This window comes from Glandiceps talaboti, chromosome 16 (assembly GCF_964340395.1).
Source record: "Glandiceps talaboti chromosome 16, keGlaTala1.1, whole genome shotgun sequence".
NCBI lineage: Eukaryota > Metazoa > Hemichordata > Enteropneusta > Spengelidae > Glandiceps > Glandiceps talaboti.
Genome location: NC_135564.1, coordinates 12,805,359 through 12,827,182, shown reverse-complemented (window position 1 = coordinate 12,827,182; position 21,824 = coordinate 12,805,359). Strand labels below are relative to the sequence as shown.

Genomic DNA, 21,824 nt, shown 5'->3' with positions numbered 1-21,824 from the left:
ACACATCAAAGAAGTGGAAGAAACCGTGAGAAGGAAGGAAATAAATGAAACCAGTTAAATGGACAACAATATTAGTTTTCCAGTTTAAGTTCTATTAAAACGGTACTTGTGTACACGAGTATGAATATCATGTGGAGTCATGATGGGTGAATGGTTAGCGTGACTGGCTTGGAATCTACAGGTTGCAGGTTCGAGCCCTGTCGCTGCTTGCTGTTTGTTTCTGAGTGGCTAAAGTCCTTGGGCAAGTCCTTGTGGTAAGCCAGTCAAAAGTTTTGGAGCACTTGGGCAAAATTTGAACCACGACTGTGCTTCAGTCAACCCAGCTGTATAATTGTAGGATGTAGGTTGCAATGTGAAGGCTTTAATCCTATGCGCTTAAATGGCTGCAATGTATTGTATGCTCCCCGGGGAGTTGAGGAAGACTAAAGGGCTGTTGTGCCGTTCTGATCCGAGCCAGGGGTAATAAATTGTAAAGCGCTTTGAGCACGGTGTGGGAAAGCGCTATATAAGAACCGAACATTATTATTATTATTATTATGTAGGGCACGGTCGATCGGGGCGGAGGGGGGGGGGCAATTATTATATATCGATGGCAATACGCTATAGTATTAGGTGGAATGGTCAATTTAATTCAAGTCAATTAGTGGTGTTGCCCTTCAGTAAATATTGATATTCATATAATCTTCATCTGTATTCGTGCAAGAAGTATAATGTATTTCTAGCTATTTGAACGCAGAGTTGGTCAGGTTTGGAAGAAGCTGAAAAAATATTTACATGCGAGAAACTGTGTATCGACTCAACTCTGACTACTACAAGCCATTCAAATGATGACAGAAAAGAAATTAGTCAGAACTTCCTGGGTTTTATTACCATTGAATCAAAATAAACATCTGTGTATATATTTTATGAATTTGACCAACACATTGATGATAACTATGTCTCTCTGGTCGCTCCTTTAGAACCGTCTGTAATATTATTTTATGATATGACGGATGTTAAAATCTTAAATAAATCTTTTGTGCTGCTTAGTTACATGGTCTGTGTTTGATTTATTATTTGTCATTTAGCTGCTTAGAGAGCATGCGTATTGAGTTCGTTCAGAGTATTCTACTCTGTGTTGAAGAGCCGAAATATAGGAGGTGGTATGCAGATAGCCCGTTCAGTATCCTGTCATGCATCATGGTAATCTTGTTGGCCGCCAGTGTTCTGACGCCCTCTAGAGCCCACGAGGTTGTAAGCAATACACCCTAACTCAACGTTTTAGTGATTGTGTTGAAATCACCACAACTTAGGGGATCTTAAAAATGGCGAGTGATTCGCAATCGAGTCCAATCAACACCACTTAGTTCCTGGTACTTCTAGATTCATGAACGTGTCGTCGTCATCCAGTCACCCTTAAATTACGATTTAAAAATATTTACTGAAACACCCCTTCCTACAAAAAACCTACAGAACACAGCAATGAGCAGTAGAATTTATATTTTGAACCTTTTCCTTTTGGCTTCCTTGTTCAACTTCGCCGCACAACACACCCTCCGCCGGTCAGGTGAGTGCACTCTTGTGTTTCTTCATAGTTATTTAAAATGTAAAATTTGTCATTACTTTATATTGACAGTCTGATCACTGTTCACCTATGTTTACAACGCATCGTTGTTGTCACTGTTCAGATGCCACAATTAGTAACCTTGATATATTTTCGTTGTTAATCAAGGCTAATGTTATGTAGTTTGCTTTGAGGGGCGATTAGTTCACGGTCTCCATTGTGAAATTGACTTCCGTACGTGACAACATTGGTGTATGTGGAAGCTACGGATAAATAATACATATTTTTTGCTGTGTTTCCCCTGGCCACGAGCCATTGGTTTACCATTCGTAATATGGTAGTTCCATTTTAGCGTACACTTTTGTTTTCTTTGTTGTTTCATAACTTAATGAAGTCATCGACAAACCCGTTCTAATAAAAGCAATTCTTCTATTGTGTAAGCGTCGATTATCAATGACGTGTAAGTGATAATGGGTTGCTTTATACTTTATAGTACAGTTATATTGTGATTTATGTAAACAACGGCGATGGTGACATTATTTCTTTACGAGTCCATAAAATTATCATCGGTGAAGGTAATTTTTCAAGATTGGGGGTTGATGTTGTTGAATACATGTAATGGCCGATCCGATGTAATACTTGAATAATCAAACCTCACCCTATGACGTGAATAGCTTGGTGTTCTACCTCCATAAAATATAAGCATCTTGAAATTGAAGTGGTGCTAGAGACTGTAAGATACGTCATGTTGTTAAGCACTATCATGCTTCTTAACCAGTGCTGGCTGAGCGTGGCACGAATGTCTGTATCTTAGAAACTAAGGGTACCAGTATGTCAGATAGAAATGGTTGGAGGTAATCTGATTAAAATCTGATGTAGTGGACTGCTGTAATCACTTTTAGAATTACCTTTGTTTTTGAAAATTGTCCTTTTCAAATGTTCGACCAAGACCAAAACATTAACATTCAAGGCTTGAAATTAACTTTTTTCTTTGGTAGTCTTAGTGGGCTACCAATTTCAGAAAAGTGGTAGCCCAAGGATGGTGACCAATAGTCCTATATTCCTGAACTGGAAACAGAGTTCCTCTATTAGAAATATGTGTGTTATGACAATACTTTCCAGTCTGTAAATCTTCCATCCTTTAAATCATCACATAATCAGTGGTAGCCTGAGTGGGCTACCAGCAGCAAATTATGGTAGCCCCATGACAAGAATTGGTATTTTGTGGACATGGGACTACTGTTAATTTCGAGCCCTGACATGTTGCCAATTTTATAAGGCATCATTGTTGTTGTTGTTGTTGTTGTTGTTGTTGTTGTTGTTGTTGTTGTTGTTGTTTACATGTTCATTAGTTCAAGCTTGTCTCACATGAGAACATTTTATAATTTTGTCCATAGAGGATGTTTCCAAGAGATCATCACTGTCAGACACTGACAGGCAGGAAGAAGGTAAATAAGACAACAATTCTTGATTATCATGTCAAATTACCATTACTGTATTCAAACACAGATGAGTTCAAGATGTCTGACAGAATAGATTTGACAAGACTAGTATAGAGTAATGTAGAACAGTGAATGACCGCACAATAGATTCTTCTTACCACAAATAGAATTTCATCATTTAGGGGCGACATAAAAATAATAATTTGTTTTCTTGGTCAATTCCATGTCTTCCACTCCAGTGTTAGTTACACAGACATTGCTGTATATGCGTTTGAGAATAATTTGACCTTCTTGTTCTTTCCTCTGCTATTAACACATGAACAAATGTAAGTTTAGTCAAGAATTGATTACTGGTATCACCAATTAAGCTCATATGCTGTGAATTATCATGCTATTTTATCCAAAGAATGTGTTGAAGGCAGTGGTCAACAACGATCTGGTCCTATCGGAGAGATAGCATCTCCCGGTTACCCAAGTCTTTACAACCCCAACTTAGACTGCAGCTGGTTTATTAGCAGCAATCATGAAAATGGTGAAATCATTACAATAAGGTAAGACATTTGTAACAAATGTTCTCATTGGGTAAAACATTTGCACCTAGTACTGTCATTGGGTAAGACATTTTGTATAAAGGGCTCTCATTTGGTAAGACATTTGCTCCAAATGTTGTCACTGGGAAAGACATTGCTCCAAGTGCTGTCATTGCTTAAGACAGTTTTGTTTGTGCCACTCTTAGTAAACCGAGACCTTGATTGCAAGAGTAGTATGTTCCAATTGATAATGAAATATCCCACAGTACATCAAAACAGTATTCCAGAACAATACAACAAAACAGTACGCCAAAACAGTTCGCCAAAGCAGTATGCCAAAACAGTTCGCCAAAACAGTATGCCAAAACTGATGTGCTCTTTGTTTCAATAGTCATTTTCAAAAGAGTCTTATTCATTGCAGCACAAGTAGTGGTTACTTTCATTTTTATTTTGTCAATAGTTGAAAAATGAATTAAAGTTTCACCGAAAAAAGTCTAAATTCTCTGAATTACCTGTCTTCTTGTTGTTGTATTGTGTACTGTAGCTTGATGTCCATGTGTAAACAGTACAAGTAAACTTTGCGGCCCATTATATCATTTGTCAACAAATTGTCAGAAAAGAGAAATATGTGTATGTATGTGTGTGAAGCTCCAAAAAACAGAAGTGAGAACAAAAGAAATACAGGACACATGATACGCAGACAAAAGACACATGATATGCAATGAAGCATAAAATAACAGGAAATCCATAGAATGTAATAGTGCAAATTGATGAAGCCCCTTTCCACAATGGACGTAGTGATCATAGTTCTGAATAATTATTACCACTGACACAGACTGTAGAATCTAGACCCTCAAGCAATTCTCCTAACTTATGTGTAAAAAGCAACCACAGGTCACATAGCATTGAGGGCTTGTCTGACATGCACCGGAGGTACTGTCATACTCGGCTTTTGATGAGCAATCTTCTAAGGTTTTTTACAAGACTAAGAATCTATGATATATATTGGTGCAACTGTCCTATATAACTTCCTCAACTCCCCGGTTAGCTTACAATCTATTAAACTTCAAAGCAAAATTCATGTCTTGTATCCTTTAGAAAAGACAAATAATGTTTTTCATTGGACTTACAACATTCAAGGCATTTAAGACAGTGTGACATGCTCAGGGATCATTTGTTTCAAAATCATAGTAATTCTATGTTGCCTTAAACTTTGCTGTAGGAAAAATTGTTCCTAATACAGTTGATACTACTTAAAACTTCATTACAAATTTCCCAGAAAATCATAGTTATGTTGGTGATGCTCGTTAATTGTTTTTTTTACGTGAGCATTACCTTTTTTTTTGCATTACCTTTTTTTTTATGTAACTGCAAAATGAACAAGTCTACTTATTAATAGAAACCCTCATTTCCTAAACAAACACATCATAGCATACCCAAGAAATACAGAATGAAGGCTCTTTTCTCGCAACAAACAATTTGATAAACCACTCATAAAATGTAAAGTAAAATATTTGATGAACGCATTACTGACATTTTATCCATGCATTTTATGTACTAATACATTGTATTTGTTAGCATGCAATTAATTACTGTCAACAAATCATTATATAAGCCTTTCGAGAAAACATAAAAGAAATGCCGAGGACAATATTTTTAATGACGTATCATAGTGTATTATCAAATAAATATAAAACGTTAGACGTAACTCAAAGTGTATTCTTTCACTGGAACATGTTTGTGTTAAAGATTTTACAAGCATACCACTCTCTCTTACAAAACCCGATCAATATATCTTTTGCATATGATCAGCAAAAACCCTAAAGCCAACTGCATACATTAATGTAGGCTTCTTCATTTCTCTTCAAACATTGCCATACTTGGCGGCCATATTGGATTCTAAAATGGCGGCCATATTGGATTCTAAAATGACTAAATTTTGATTTCATTTTGACCTCTATTTGAGAAATTTTAAGGTGGCCCCAATTTTCTTCTTCTTGAGTGTGAGAATAGTTCTAAATTTTCTTGACTAAAGTAACAGCAGTTGTTGAAAGAGTTTATTTCTAAGGTGCATTCTATGTTGAGAGAACATTTTACTAATTACAAAACTTTTTATTTGGTTTAGTTTTGAAGAATTTCAAGTCAACTGTGATTCAGACTACCTAGAAATTGGACCAGTCGTTAATGGCAACCAAGGCAGTATAAGTTATTGTGGTCGTGAAATACCAGAACCCTTCATTTCTGAACGAAATCATGTCTGGCTGAAGTTCCACACAGGTAGCAGTGGGGAAGGAATTGGATTTTTACTACAATATACCATAGGTGGGTATTACACATATATGTAGTATATGGTATGAGGTATTGGTATTAATATTAAAGCAGCACAAACTGTAAATGTAGTATTGATTTTTTTTTGATCAGACAACCAACAGATATTTACTGAAAATTCTTAAAATATGACATGTACCAATAATTAGACATTGTACATATCAATTAGAGGTCTATTTTATCTATAAGTAGTATAGTAATAAGTTGAAATTGTGATTTATTGGGGCACTGATTTTTGGGTGTGGACCCAAAAATCAATTTGATTGGATATATGTAGCGTTTACCCACAGGTGATACAATACTGCACAGCATATATAATGTTATGTGTTAGTCATTATGTCAAACCAACCAGTTAAAAAAAAGTTGAAGTTGCAGCTAGTGGAGCTTTAAGTCAACCAATAGGGAACTTGCAATCCAGACTGAGCATGCTCAGACACAAAGGACTATGGGATTATCTGTGGTTATTGTAATACCTAATCTGGAGCTACTGATAAAATAAACTGCCCACAATTGTCAGTGTAACTATGAATTGATCATTCGTGGTTGTAAACATTGTATTAGTATTTATTATCACGTTTCCCAGGATGCAACATTCAACATGGCGGGTTTCCAAATTCCCTATTATTGCTGTATGATGGATGATGAATACTAGTAGTTAAGACTTTTAGACAGTGATTACAGTACATGGCAATATCAGGTATAAAGTATTTAAAGAAAATGATTTCTGCAATCTATGTACACAATATACATAGCAGTAACATAAATCATTTTGACACCAAAGTACACGGTGTATGTAGTGACATAAAAAGAAGATTTTTGCACTAAAGTACAGTGTATGTAGCTACAAAACTCATGTTTACATCAAAATACAAAATGTATGTAGCAACCACAAAAATTATTTTTTGCACCAAAATACAAAATGTTGTGCTGCTATAGGTCCATGCCAGGGGTAATAATTGTAAAGCGCTTTGAGCACAGAATAGGAAATTGCTATATAAAAACCAACATTATTATATAATGTACCTTATTATATAGTGTTATTTAATTATTATTATTATAACCCAACCAAACAACTAGTGATTCAGACTTGTAATTTTAACCGATGTTACATACTGAAAGATGTGTTGTTATTATTACAGGTGAAGTACCATCAATATCATGTGATGCCATGGACCAGTTTATGTGTCGAAACCGGAAATGTATACCGAGTTACTGGAAATGTAATGGTATGGATGAATGTGGAGATGGTTCTGATGAAACCCAAGCAGAGTGTCCATCTGGTAAATCTAATGTATTATACTTACAATGTTAATCATCATACCTAATTACTATTATACTTACAATGTTAATCATCATACCTAATTACTATTATACTTACAATGTTAATAATCATCATACCTAATTACTATTATACTTACAATGTTAATCATCATACCTAATTACTATTGTACTTACAATGTTAATCATCATACCTAATTACTATTATACTTACAATGTTAATCATCATACCTAATTACTATTATACTTACAATGTTAACTATCATACCTAATTACTATTATACTTACAATGTTAATCATCATACCTAATTACTATTATACTTACAATGTTAATCATCATACCTAATTACTATTATACTTACAATGTTAATCATCATACCTAATTACTATTATACTTACAATGTTAATCATCATACCTAATTACTATTGTACTTACAATGTTAATCATCATACCTAATTACTATTATACTTACAATGTTAATCATCATACCTAATTACTATTATACTTACAATGTTAATCATCATACCTAATTACTATTATACTTACAATGTTAATCATCATACCTAATTACTATTGTACTTACAATGTTAATCATCATACCTAATTACTATTATACTTACAATGTTAATCATCATACCTAATTACTATTGTACTTACAATGTTAATCATCATACCTAATTACTATTATACTTACAATGTTAATCATCATACCTAATTACTATTGTACTTACAATGTTAATCATCATACCTAATTACTGTTATACTTACAATGTTAATCATCATACCTAATTACTATTATACTTACAATGTTAACTATCATACCTAAATAGTCAAATTTCTTTCAACAGCAATACACCATATTTCAGTTATTAGAGCGATAAAAGATTTCATGGTTTGGTCACTAGGAGCGCTGTTCACAAGTCGTTTTGAGGCCAGAAGTGAGGGCCACAATAGTTTACTATACTATTGTAGCACAGAGACAGCAACAGCAAAATACAGTTGTGCTATAATGCCATTGGCACCATTTTTGATGTTGTTCTAATTGTACTTTTTTTATTAGCAACTATAGTTTATCAAAACATGCCTAACCACTTGTGTAATGCTTTCTAAGAACATACAGAGTTCCTTTATACACATTTTGTCTATTTCTTAATGTGGCACTACCTTAAGTTCATTAACTGTGACCAAATTCTAGCCACAAATCTTGGAGCGCCCTCTTGTGGTGATGACATACAAAATGATCGGAACTTCAGTAACCAGGGGCACATTCGATTTGCATAATCATAATCGTGATTTATCAATCACAATCATGATTTTGCGTTTGATAAGTACCAATCACAATCATGATTGGTAATTATAGTAATCATGCCCCGAACCATGATTTACGTGATTACAAGATGGCGGACAACGTAATATCATAATATCACATGCGCGTGGCTGACAGCAAGTTAGAAATGATTGAAAACAGTATGTTCGGTGAGATTAGTAATTTGTTACCATTGTAATCATTTTGATGATGTTCAATCATTTAATTTATAGGAAATGTGTGAAACTTTTAAAAAGGTTTACATGTAAGTAATCATGATCGTGATTGAGTATTTTGTTTACAACTTCGTTTTGAGAAACGACGTCAGGTTAATCACAATCATGATTGAGCAAATCAAACATGCCCCTGAATATGATGATGATAATAAGGACTCATTTTCAAATGTGTTCAAATGTTACAGGTAAACATCCTGATGAATGTGAAATTCATCACTTTCGATGCCAGTTTAATGATACGGATGAGTTCGGCTGTTTGCCAGAGTTTCGTAAATGTGACGGTATATGGGACTGTGCTGACAGATCAGATGAAGCAGATTGCAGTGAATACTGCAATCACTATCTAGATGCGGAAACTGGTTATTTCACTTCTCCAAACTATCCCAACCAGTATGCTAGTAATAGTCGGTGTTCCTGGACGATTGAAACGGATGAAGAGAGTACCATACAGCTACGGAATGTTGATTTCCAAATTCACTCAACTGATTATGTCATTGTTTATGATGGAGACAGCACTGTTGAGGTGAGAGTTATTATGCCATGTGCAAACTAAGGCAAAAAAAAAAGAGAATTGTTTCTGGTCAGGACAGTTTTTCTAAAGTGGTGGGACGATGCAAATTCTTTTTTATTCTCAACAAACTTGTCACTCAGTCGACTATATATGGCAGTTACTGTTCTTTTTATTTAGTACTTTTTTTTAGAGCAAATGTGTGTGGGGCAGATGTCATTAATTTGCTTGTTCATGATTGTCTCTGCAGTTGGCTTCACTGAAGTATAGGAGGGATATTTTTGTGTTTCTCCCCCGGATCTGCAGACTGTCTGGGCAGGACAAACACACACAGAAAAAAAGACCAACACAAGGGTATTTAAGTGATGTGTGTGCTGACCAGAAACAATTCTTTTTTTTGGCCTAAGTTCTACATATTTTAAGAGAAGAGACAAGATTTATATTGTCAACGTTCATATTAATGCACATCTAAGCCATAGATCTGTGGTGCTCAAAATACGAGTCAAACATTTTGTCATCTCTTTTCAATGACTCATGGTGACAGGGCCCCTTATGTCATTGGTATTTTACTTGGCTGAAAGATAATATGACTTCATATCACCATCTAACTTATGTGGGATTTTAGCTAGGGTCAAAGGTCATCTACTTTGGTATTTGGGCATCATGACATTGTAAAATGACAGAATCATATTACAAAATACATATGATTTTTTTTATCATGTACACATAAACATTTACTATGTACACATATACATTTACAAACAATTATTAATGGAATAATCCACTGTCTCTTTGTTTACAGCAAGAAATTGTTCATCTGAATGCAGACAGCACGGATGTTCGAAATGTCAAAGAATCAACTGGCAGTAGACTTCTAGTGGTATTTCAATCTAATTCTGAATTCAGTGATAGAGGGTTCAACTTTACCTACCAACGTAAAGGTAATCTTATTTGAATGTGATTCTGAATTCAATGATAAAGAGTTCAACTTTACCTACCAACGTAAAGGTAATTGTATTTGAATTTGAATCTGAACACAATGATAATGAGTTCAACTTTACCTACCAACGTAAAGGTAATCTTATTTGAATGTGATTCTGAATTCAATGATAAAGAGTTCAACTTTACCTACCAACGTAAAGGTAATCTTATTTGAATCTGATTCTGAATTCAATGATAAAGAGTTCAACTTTACCTACCAAAGTAAAGGTAATTGTATTTGAATTTGAATCTGAACACAATGATAATGAGTTCAACTTTACCTACCAACGTAAAGGTAATCTTATTTGAATTTGAATCTGAACACAATGATAAAGAGTTCAACTTTACCTACCAACGTAAAGGTAATCGTATTTGAATTTGAATCTGATCACAATGATAAAGAGTTCAACTTTACCTACCAACGTAAAGGTAATAATATTTTGAATTTGAATCTGAACACAATGATAAAGAGTTCAACTTTACCTACCAACGTAAAGGTAATAATATTTTGAATTTGAATCTGAACACAATGATAAAGTTCAACTTTACCTACCAACGTAAAGGTAATTGTATTTGAATTTGAATCTGAACACAATGATAAAGAGTTCAACTTTACCTACCAATGTAAAGGTAATCGTATTTGAATTTGAATCTGAACACAATGATAAAGAGTTCAACTTTATCTCCCAATGTAAAGGTAATCATATTTGAATTTGAATCTGAACACAATGATAAAGAGTTCAACTTTACCTACCAATGTAAAGGTAATTATATTTCAATGTGATTCTGAATATAATACTAATAATTTCTCAATTTGTTGTTTGACTACGGGGTAGATAAACAGATTCAGTAACTTTCATTCTCATTTCAGACTTATTTTTAGTTTCTTATCTTTTCAGTGAAGTAATAGTATTTGTGTTGTGTTTGCTTTTCAGGGTCTTGTCTAGTTGATCAAGTGCAATGCAGTGATCTTAGTAATTGTTATTATGAAAATGTTGAAAGATGTGACAAAAAGTTTGAATGTGAAGATGGTCAGGATGAAATGGGTTGCGGTATGTATACATACATTCAAGGACAAAAATTTAAATTTACAGAAATGTGCAGCGTACAAATGATATGCAAATATGTAAATGAATATTAATTATTACAAATATGCAAATTAACCATTAATATGGATATGATAGTAATTGTTATAAATATGTAAATTATACCATCAATATGCATATGATAGTAATTGTTACAAATTTACAGAAATGCACAGCGTACAAATGATATGCAAATATGCAAATTAATAGTAATTGTTACAAATATGTAAATTACCCAATAATATGAATATGATAGTAATTGTTATAAATATGTAAATTATACCATCAATATGCATATGATAGTAATTGTTACAAATTTACAGAAATGCACAGCGTACAAATGATATGCAAATATGCAAATTAATAGTAATTGTTACAAATATGTAAATTAACCAATAATATGAATATGATAGTAATTGTTATAAATATGTAAATTATACCATCAATATGCATATGATAGTAATTGTTACAAATTTACAGAAATGCACAGTGTACAAATGATATGCAAATATGCAAATTAATAGTAATTGTTACAAATATGTAAATTAACCAATAATATGAATATGATAGTAATTGTTATAAATATGTAAATTATACCATCAATATGCATATGATAGTAATTGTTACAAATATGTAAATCTTACCTCAATATGCATATAACAGTATTTTTTTACAATATGTAAATTATGCCTTTAATATGCATTGTTACAAATATGCAAGGTAACATGAATATGCAAAGTGTATGTATGTGCACATGACAGTGTTAGTGTGGAATCAGCACTGTGAATATATAAACAACATAAATATGCAAATGACACTATGAATATATAAAAAGCATAATTATTCATATTAAATCATAAATATACAATCTGAAGATACAAATGAGAGATATACATGATTGATGGTAGATATGCTGATGATAAATATGCAAATCATATGAATATAAATTGACAGAATCTTGCATTTGATTGACACCAATATTCTTAATTGCTATTAATTTGCATATCACAGATATATAGACATTGAAACTGATATTGAAATGCTCATTTTTGTTCAATAATTCATGAAGTTTAGATCAATTATAATGAATTTGTTGGTGGACAGTAGTTGAAGTGCTTATCACCTGTTTGTCCATTCCCTTTACAGGCTATCTTTGTTATTGTTTTTTTTTTGTATTTTTATTGTTTGCGTGTTGCTATTGTTTTAGGTATATTTACGATCTTCCTGTCTTGTTGTAATCTATTGTTGTTTGTTTTTATTGTGTAATTTTGACTTGCCTGGGATGAAGTGTAATTAATAAAAGATAAAATAAATCAAATTCATCAGGATTATAGATCATTTAATATTTCTTTCCTACTACAGGTAAATGTAAGGAGACTGAGTTTTCTTGCTTGTCTGGTAAGACTTGTTACAGTATTAAAGATCACTGTACTGGCAAAAATAAATGTTCTGATGGTGCAGACGAACGGAACTGTAATGTTGACATTTGTAATAGTGATAAAGGGTTATTCTTGTGTGGCAACAAACAGTGCATCTATGAAAACTGGCAGTGTGATGCAACTGATGACTGTGGTGACAACTCAGACGAATTGAATTGTTCACGTAAGTAATACCATACAACTTAAAGTGGCCATATGGATGAGGATTGGATATTTATTTTGGATTTTTAAATTATGTACCAAATGGCTTCCTACTTGACAAATCAATGTGAAACAACATATGTCCAGTCCTTTGTTTGTAACTCAATAAATTACAGAAGATTAATAAATGTGTAAAATGCATATGTAAATCATATGAATATACAAACTTTTTACACATTTTTTAAACTTTTTGCAATGTAATGGCTTACAAACACAGACTCGGTCTATGTTGTTTCACATTGATTTTTCAAGAAGGAAGCCATGATAAAATTGTTTTATAAATTAAAAATCCAAAATAAATACCAAATCCCAATCCATATGGCAACTTTAAGGCTCACCCACTACTAAATGTACTTTTGAAATCCGAATATAATAAAACTTTTGCTGTGACCAATCTACTTTGTTTAAGAAAAGTACAACTCATTGCCAGTTAAATGTGAAACTGATGTAATTTTTATATTTTTTTTCATAGAAGTGTCGACACGTGTCATTATTGCAGCAGTGATAGGCTCCCTAATCTGTGGACTACTCTTGGTCATTGCATTGGGCTGTACATGCAAACTCTATGCTTTGAGAGTTAATGAACAACGTGCACCGTTCGACATCTCGCCAATGACGAGAGTTGAACAAGAATTTATGCGACGAGAAGCACCACCATCGTACTCCGCATCCATGGCAGCATCAGATAGAACCCAACCAGGGAATTCGGCACTTATGGAACAGATTCACGCGCTTGCACATTCTAGACGAGCTAGGCGATGTCGGCGACAATCAAACCGTGCCCAGAGAGCTGCTACTGCAAATGGTGATGAAAGGCAGGAACATAATGAAGAAGACAACACTGTGACTAGTGACTCAGAAAATATTGAAAATAGAAACGAGGAGGTCGATACAGACACTGAAACAGACAGAGCAGCCAGTCATGGCAATTGTTTGGAAGATCAAATTGCTAATGCTGTTGTCAACATACAACATTTACAAGAAATTAGCCCTTGTGAAGAGAATTCAACAAACGATGCCGTACGAGAGGAGACAGCGACACCAAGTGACAGCCAAAATAACAGTGCATGTCAAGGGAAGACAACACAAGCAAGCAATTGCCAAAATAATGAATTTGAGGGGGAAACAACAGTGCCACCAAGTGACAGCCGAAATAGTAATGTTCGTGAAAGGGAAACAGCGCCACCAGGTGGCAGTGAAGATGGTGATGACTGTCAGGCAGAGACAATGCCACCAAGTTACAACCACGAAGAGAATGATAAAGACTCTGAGACAGACAGTCAGTCAGACAATGACACTACTTGTCTCTTGCCATCTTCACACAATGTAAACATGTGTTGAACAATTAGCAGTACTAGACAATGAATTTATATCATATCAGGCATTTACATACTGAGGCAAATTCTCTTCAGTTTAATTATTTACTAACGTTTGTATTAACTTTAACATTGTATAGGGGTCTTGTGTAGTGGCCATACAATGATATATAAAGAGGCTGTTTGGTGTTTTCATACACATTAAAGTTATATTAGATGTTACAACTAATATAACTACCAATCTGATTTTAAATCTAAGGTAGGGAACTTTGTGTGATTTCGTTTTTTTACGCCTCACCTACATTCTTTGTTGTTCTGTGAGTGAGTGCCTGTTCCTATATCTGACAAGATACCGTAGGAGTTCTCATACAAATATCAAGTGCTGAGTGGATTTACTCAACCATTAAGAATGCGTCTTGAAAAGAGCTTGAACTAGAGTGCAGACAACAATGCTATTGTTATTGTTTGGTGGTTCTCTGTTTCAATTTTGAATGTTGAGTGTTATATTGTAAGACTGATTCTGATTGGCTAGACATAAGTACAAGAATTCCTATGGTATTGTGTCAGATGTAGGTACAAGGTGCTCACAGAACAAAAAAGAACAAATGACAATAAAAGTAGGAGGTAAATAAAGAAATCGTGCCAAGTTCACTACATAAGATTTTTAATCAGATTGTATAACTACTAACATAATATACAGATTAGTTGTTACAACATAACCATGGCAATTAGATATGTAAGTGTCATGGCTTAATCTGCTGAGTTAGAGGCTAGATTGCTGTGATGTCACGGTTTAAGGCAGGGTCAGAGGTTAAATAGCTGTGATGTCATGGCTTAATCTGCTGAGTTAGAGGTTAGATTGCTGTGATGTCACGGTTTAAGGCAGGGTCAGAGGTTAAATAGCTGTGATGTCATGGCTTAATCTGCTGAGTTAGAGGTTAAATTGCTGTGATGTCACAGTTTAAGGTAAGGTCAGAGGTTGAATAGCTGTGATGTCATGGCTTTATCTGCTGGGTTAGCAGTTAGATTGCTGTGATGTCACAACTCAATGGCAGGGTCAGAGGTTAAATAGCTGTGATGTCATGGCTTAATCAGCTGGGTTATAGGTTAGATTGCTGTGATGTCACAGTTTAAGGCAGGGTCAGAGGTTGAATAGCTGTGATGTCATGGCTTTATCTGCTGGGTTAGCAGTTAGATTGCTGTGATGTCACAACTCAATGGCAGGGTCAGAGGTTAAGTAGCTATGATGTCATGGCTTAATCTGCTGAGTTAGAGGTTAGATTGCTGTGATGTCATAGCTTAAGTGGCAGGGTCAGAGGTTGGATTTGCTGTGATGTCATGGCTTAATCAGATGGGTCAAAGGTTAGATTGCTGTGATGCCATGGCTTTGTAATAGATGCAAACAGTAGAATTCCACACTGTGTGATGAATAAACAACAAATATTCTGTACATTTTGGAACAAAGATAATTATCAGGCAAACATATGCAGCTATAACTGGAACAATTATTTAAAAAAAAAATTTCTTGCTTGCTTTAACTTATTAATGTTGTATACTTGCTGAAGTGGGTTACATTGTTTTGTGTAATCAACCCAGTGATCAACCTTTGTCAAATTTAAATGTGTTGACAAATTAGTAAATGAGGTATATTTTGTTAATGTTTACTTATGGATATCAAACTAGTATACACAGTACCATCAATGACTAGTAGATAGGTATATCAGTTAATCGAAATTATTAAACTGTTTACACATGGACATCAAGCCAGTGTACACAGTACTGTCAATGACTAGTAGATAGGTATATCAGTTGATTCATACTGTTTACACATGGACATCAACCCAGTGTACACAGTACCATCAATGACTAGTAGATAGGTATATCAGTTAATTGAAATTATTAAACTGTTTACACATGGACATCAAGCCAGTGTACACAGTACCGTCAATGACTAGTGGATAGGTATATCAGTTGATTCATACTGTTTACACATGGACATCAAGCCAGTGTACACAGTACCGTCAATGACTAGTAGATAGGTATATCAGTTGATTCATACTGTTTACACATGGACATCAAGCCAGTGTACACAGTACCGTCAATGACTAGTAGATAGGTATATCAGTTGATTCATACTGTTTACACATGGACATCAAGCCAGTGTACACAGTACCATCAATATCCAATAGAGAACAGTAATTCAGCTAAGCAGAATAATTGAAGCAGTTCATGTTAATTTGGTGCATTTTTCAACAAGGAAAAAACATGCTATAAAAAATGAGCAAAAAGCTACAGCCATTCAGGCTTTTAAGTTGATCTTCCCATTTATGTTTGACGTGTGAAGTATAACATAATTTGGAATCTGTATGGCTGATAATTCTATACAAAATGATAATAATGTCGCTATACACTCAGGCAGTTTATAAATCTGTCACATTGGACCACTGTATATATATATATATATATAAGCATGTATATAACTTTATCAATCTAGCAGAAATATTTGAAATTTTGAGACAGTTTTGAAGATTTTGTAAACCATCCAATATCTGTTTATTTCATCGGTCATATAATCTACTTAAAGGTAGAAAGTCATCTTTGCAATGAATTTAAATCAGTGTTCTTTAATTCTGTCCAAATGTTTCCATATGAAAACTTACTTCAGGTCCTTCTAAAATAAGAGAAGAAATTTTGGGTCCACTGTCTCATTTTCAAGGAAATCGACAATCTTATATTTTCTCATAGCACATACATTATAAGGCGTAATGCAGTATTTAGCCGCCATATTGGATTCTAAAATGGCTTCTTTTTTATAACAATTTGACAGTGATTTCAAAAATTTGGATGGTGACCCCTGATTTCTCTCTCTTAATTTTAACTGAAAATGGGTTGTTTTCTTAAACAAAATAACAGTAGAAGTTTAAACAGTTTATTTCCGAGGCGCATTTCATATTAATTCACCAAGGGAATGTGTTAAAGTTCTGATACAATATTATGTCCAAAACTAATCCGTTTAATAAAATAAATGCATAGGCTGAAAATTGCAAGTTGAGAGATTTTTTGGAAATATAAAATGTAGACCCAGGATATATAGCAAGTCTAAATGTTTTATGGCAAGCAGCCATAGTGGCAACACTCACTACCTTTAGTCTGTAAGGTACGCCATGATAGGGCGCCATCACACATCCACTAATCAATGTGTGAGGGCGCTCTGTTCAGGAGTACCTTGCAGACTATCACTATCCATAACAAGGAGTAATTCTACTCATTTATCACATATCTTTCTATCTCATTAGAATTAGTATATTAATATTTAACTAAATTTATAATGGCACTCTATTATCAAGGAGACAGATTACCGAGGAAAAATCATAATGTTGTGAAATATTCAATTTTTTTGAACTTTCCAGACTTAATAGTGTAATATATACCAAGATGATGAAGGAAGCAAACTCTGAAACATAAACACACTTTGATTAACACAACTAATACATGTACTGTCAATTTCTCTTTTAATTCGTGCATTGAAAAATATTAAAAAAATTTGACTCCGTGAGTAGAAATTTTCATTTGTAATTATGAACCCAGAATGAACTAGACTGAAGAATGCCTTCTGTGTTCAAATTAACATTCAAAGATCTAGGTTAGACTAGCTTGCTCTCTGTATTTGGTATGCAGTATACTAGACTACAGAATGCACTCTTTATTTGGTATGCAGTATATATACTAGACTACAGAATACACACTATTTGGTATGCAATATACTAGACAACAGAATACACACTATTTGGTATACAGTATACTACGGTAGACTACAGATACACACTGTATTTGGTATGCAATATACTAGACTACAGAATACACACTGTATTTGGTATACAGTATACTAGACTACAGAATACACACCGTATTTGGTATGCAGTATACTAGACTACAGAATACACACTGTATTTGGTATGCATTATACTATACTACAGAATACACACTGTATTTGGTATGAAGTATATATACTACAGAATACACACTGTATTTGGTATGCAGTATACTATACTACAGAATACACACTGTATTTGGTATGCATTATACTATACTACAGAATACACACTATTTGGTATACAGTATACTATACAACAGAATACACTCTGTATTTGGTATGCAGTATACTATACTACAGAATACACTCTGTATTTGGTATGAAGTATATATACTCGACTACAGAATGCACACTATTTGGTATGCAGTATACTAGTCTACAGAATACACACTATTTCGTATGCAGTATACTAGACTACAGAATACACACAGTATTTTGCATACAGAATACTAGACTACAGCATAAACTCTAATCTTTTTGTAGTTTACTCGAGTACAGAATACACTTTGTAGTTTGCATGCAGTACACTAAAATACAGAATACATCCTGTATTTTGCAGAATACTACACGACAGAATACATGGTATTTTGTATGCAGTATATACAGAATACAGTCCAGTTTAATCTTCAGAATACACACTGCAACCTGTATGTGTCACTGGCAGAACAAACTCGGACATTTAGGCTTACTGCTATTTATTTCAAAACATAAACATGTGTAGGATAAACAAATACTTGTAACTTGAGACTGTATTTTAAACACAAAGTTTACAAACTGACAATTAGAATACTTTTGTTAATGTCATGATATTCACACTGTCTTCTACATATCTCAACTTTTAGAATTAACAAATTTGGAAGTAGTGGTATTTTTTTTTAATTGTGATACTGAAATTAACCATGAAACTAGGGAGTCCTTATGTATGTATTGTCTTACTGAAAATAATCATGGATCTAGGGAGTCCTAATATATGTATATGCTGTCAAAGGTTATCATTATAAAGTAGTATGTCACTGACTGTATTTAAAGAAAACCGACTAAATACTCAGAATTATATTTTTAAAAGTTTTTATATTCATGCAGGAAGGTTTCCCAGTGTACTAGTTGTAAAATTGATATTGTCAATTTGTTATGCAGTTACTTTGTCATGAGTTTATTTGTCTGTAGTGTAACTTTTATTAGAAGGAATTTATATTTTATTACATAGTTTTGTTTTGTTTGTTTGTTATGTTTGGGGCATTACAGGATCAATTATATTTGAATTCTGTTTTGTTGTTATATTGTCATCGTTGATAATTTTGTTATTCAAGAAGGTAAATGTAGATGTCGATACAGAACTGTTTGTGCTTCTATTGGTTGTGTGTATGTCTGTTGGTCTGTAAGTTAGCATGCCTATACTATATGTAGTCTTGCTACCTGTCTACCTGCTCTGTTTGCCTGCTCCCTTGTCTTTCTGTTTACGTTTGCCTTCTAATTTACTTGTCTGTCTTTGTTTGCCTGCTTATGTGTCACTCTGTTTGGGCTGCTTATCTGTGTGCCTCGCTACTTCTCTGTCATTCTCTGTGACTATTTTACCTCACTTGTTTGTCTGTCTATGAGCTTGAGTACATTTGTGTACAACTGTTTGTTTACCTACTTATGGTACTTGTCTGTTCTTTTGCCTGTTTGCCTGCTTAATACTTGTCTATCTGTCTGTTGGTTTGTCTGTCTATTTCTCCGGGTAGATGGACACTCCATTACCATCGTCTATACCAATCAATGATGACGCATCCTCAGGTCATTCTGGGTCAGAATATCATAAAACTCAGACTATTTAGCAAACATGGCTTATACATAAATGATCAACTTGTGCTAGCAGTAAATTATTTATATGCGTGCTACACCTTAGGGTTTGTGGCTACAACTGTGAAAAGGCCATAAGTTGCATTTCTGGATTAATTTTTTCATCCGTTATGCTAATTCCCTGTTCAATATGCATGCTTTATCTGGTGAATTCTTTAGATGTGTATATTTCAGGATTTTCATGTCTTCGTAGACGACATTTTGCGAAATATTGCTCCTCACAAGTTATGTCATCAGCTACCTCCTGAAGTATGTCAACAGACAGACATACAGATCCAATCAATTAATAAATAGACACATTTTACACATAATTTCTACTGTAGAGGAACGTTCAGGGTGAGACATTTCAAGTATAGTTATCCATTTACTGTATGCCATTTAGTGACAACATTTTTGGGGATATTTTGCTTCCATGGATACACGTGTTTTTTGCTTGGTTGCTATCAAAATTTTGCATAGAGATGATGATTCCTATAGAGATAATTTATATCTTGGAAATTTATCGTGGTATCGTGCATTGCAAGATATTTTTTTACGCTTACGTTTTGGTCTGCTTGTATATCCATGAGCTCATTTGCATACCAGTGGATTCATTTGTATATGTGGGATCTCATTTTCATACCAGTGGATCCACTTGTATATGTAGGGATCTCATTTTCGTACTAGTGGATTCATTTGAATATGTGGGATCTCATTTGCATACTAGTGGATTCATTTTTATATCCATGAGCTCATTTGCATACCAGTGGATTCATTTGTATATGTAGGATCTCATTTGCATACTAGTGGATTCATTTGTATATCAGGACATTCATTTGCATATTAGTAGATTCATTTAACATGTGAATGGACCATGTGTATATCAAGTTCATTTGCATACCAATCAATTAATTTGTATATGAATAGATTCATTAACATGTGAATGGACCATGAGTATCAAAGAGTTCATTTGCAAATCCATGATTCCTTGTATATCAGTGAATCATTTGTATATAAATTGGTTCATTTGTATATTACTAGTGGATTTATTGAAATCAGGATTGTGAAGGGCAGTAGATTGTATTATTTTGAATTTGTAAATTTAATATAATCATTATGTACCTGTAAATGAATAACAATGGTATTAAAAATATCTGTGTTATATTTGCCAAGTATAGCAGACATTTGGTTTTTGTATACAAGTTGTAATAAAATAAATAAACTTTACATGACATGGAGTATAAAATGATTGTGTAGTTAATTTTGTCCAGTAAATTTAATTTAACCCTGGATTTTGAAAATTGATAGTATATTGAAGTGCCACAGTTGGTACTAAAGTCCTGTTTTTTGCCAACACAATGAACTCAACTTAAAGTTAAATTTTAATATTTTGAAATGAATGCAAGTGGATCAAATGTGATAATGAATGCGTAAATAAGCTTGGTAGATTTGTTTTCAAATTTTGTAGTAACTATTAAATCACACAGTGTCATTTTTATATCACATTCCTGTTGAGGATTCTAGCAATTGGTTGACATGGTGTAACACCACATTCTGGTTATCAGAGAGGTAAACAATTTCATGGTTTGGCCACTAGGAGTGCTGTTCACAAGCTGTTTAGGAGTCACAAGTTGGACCAGAATAGTTCAGATATATGAATAGAAGGCACTGAGTAGTTAGGATTCACAAAAAAGAGCTGTCCAACTCTACAGGTGTCCAACTCTACAGTTAATGGAAGTCACTGCATCAGCTGTGAGACTGCCATGGTAAAGAGATTTTATGGCCAGCTGGTTACAGGGAGAGGAAACATATTAATGAAACAACAGAGTTATCATCATTGCACTTTATTATAGCATTAGCAAACTAATACTAGATTTCATCAAAAAATGATCTATATGCGGCAATATACACCCATTCAAAACTTGCTCTCACACA

General features: G+C 33.8%; 1 protein-coding gene across 3 annotated transcripts; it reads left to right on the top strand.

The window, feature by feature from the left end:
• The first annotated feature begins 1,304 nt into the window (after window positions 1-1,304).
• On the top strand, window positions 1,305-21,101 carry LOC144447386 (low-density lipoprotein receptor-related protein 12-like). Of its 3 annotated transcripts, XR_013482021.1 has the most exons (11): window positions 1,305-1,546; window positions 2,941-2,991; window positions 3,392-3,536; window positions 5,641-5,837; window positions 6,983-7,123; window positions 8,850-9,187; window positions 9,975-10,113; window positions 11,089-11,205; window positions 12,601-12,840; window positions 13,351-16,071; window positions 16,166-21,101. XR_013482021.1 is itself a non-coding variant. In XM_078137389.1 (10 exons), the coding sequence occupies exons 1-10, from the start codon at window positions 1,462-1,464 to the stop codon at window positions 14,217-14,219; spliced, it is 2,319 nt and encodes a 772-aa protein (XP_077993515.1). In that variant the 5' UTR covers window positions 1,305-1,461; the 3' UTR covers window positions 14,220-21,101. The 3 variants fall into 3 exon arrangements, 2 of the variants coding, with proteins under 2 accessions (XP_077993515.1, XP_077993514.1); XM_078137389.1 differs by having other exon boundaries at window positions 13,354-21,101; XM_078137388.1 differs by having other exon boundaries at window positions 13,351-21,101.
• The last annotated feature ends 723 nt before the right edge of the window (window positions 21,102-21,824 follow it).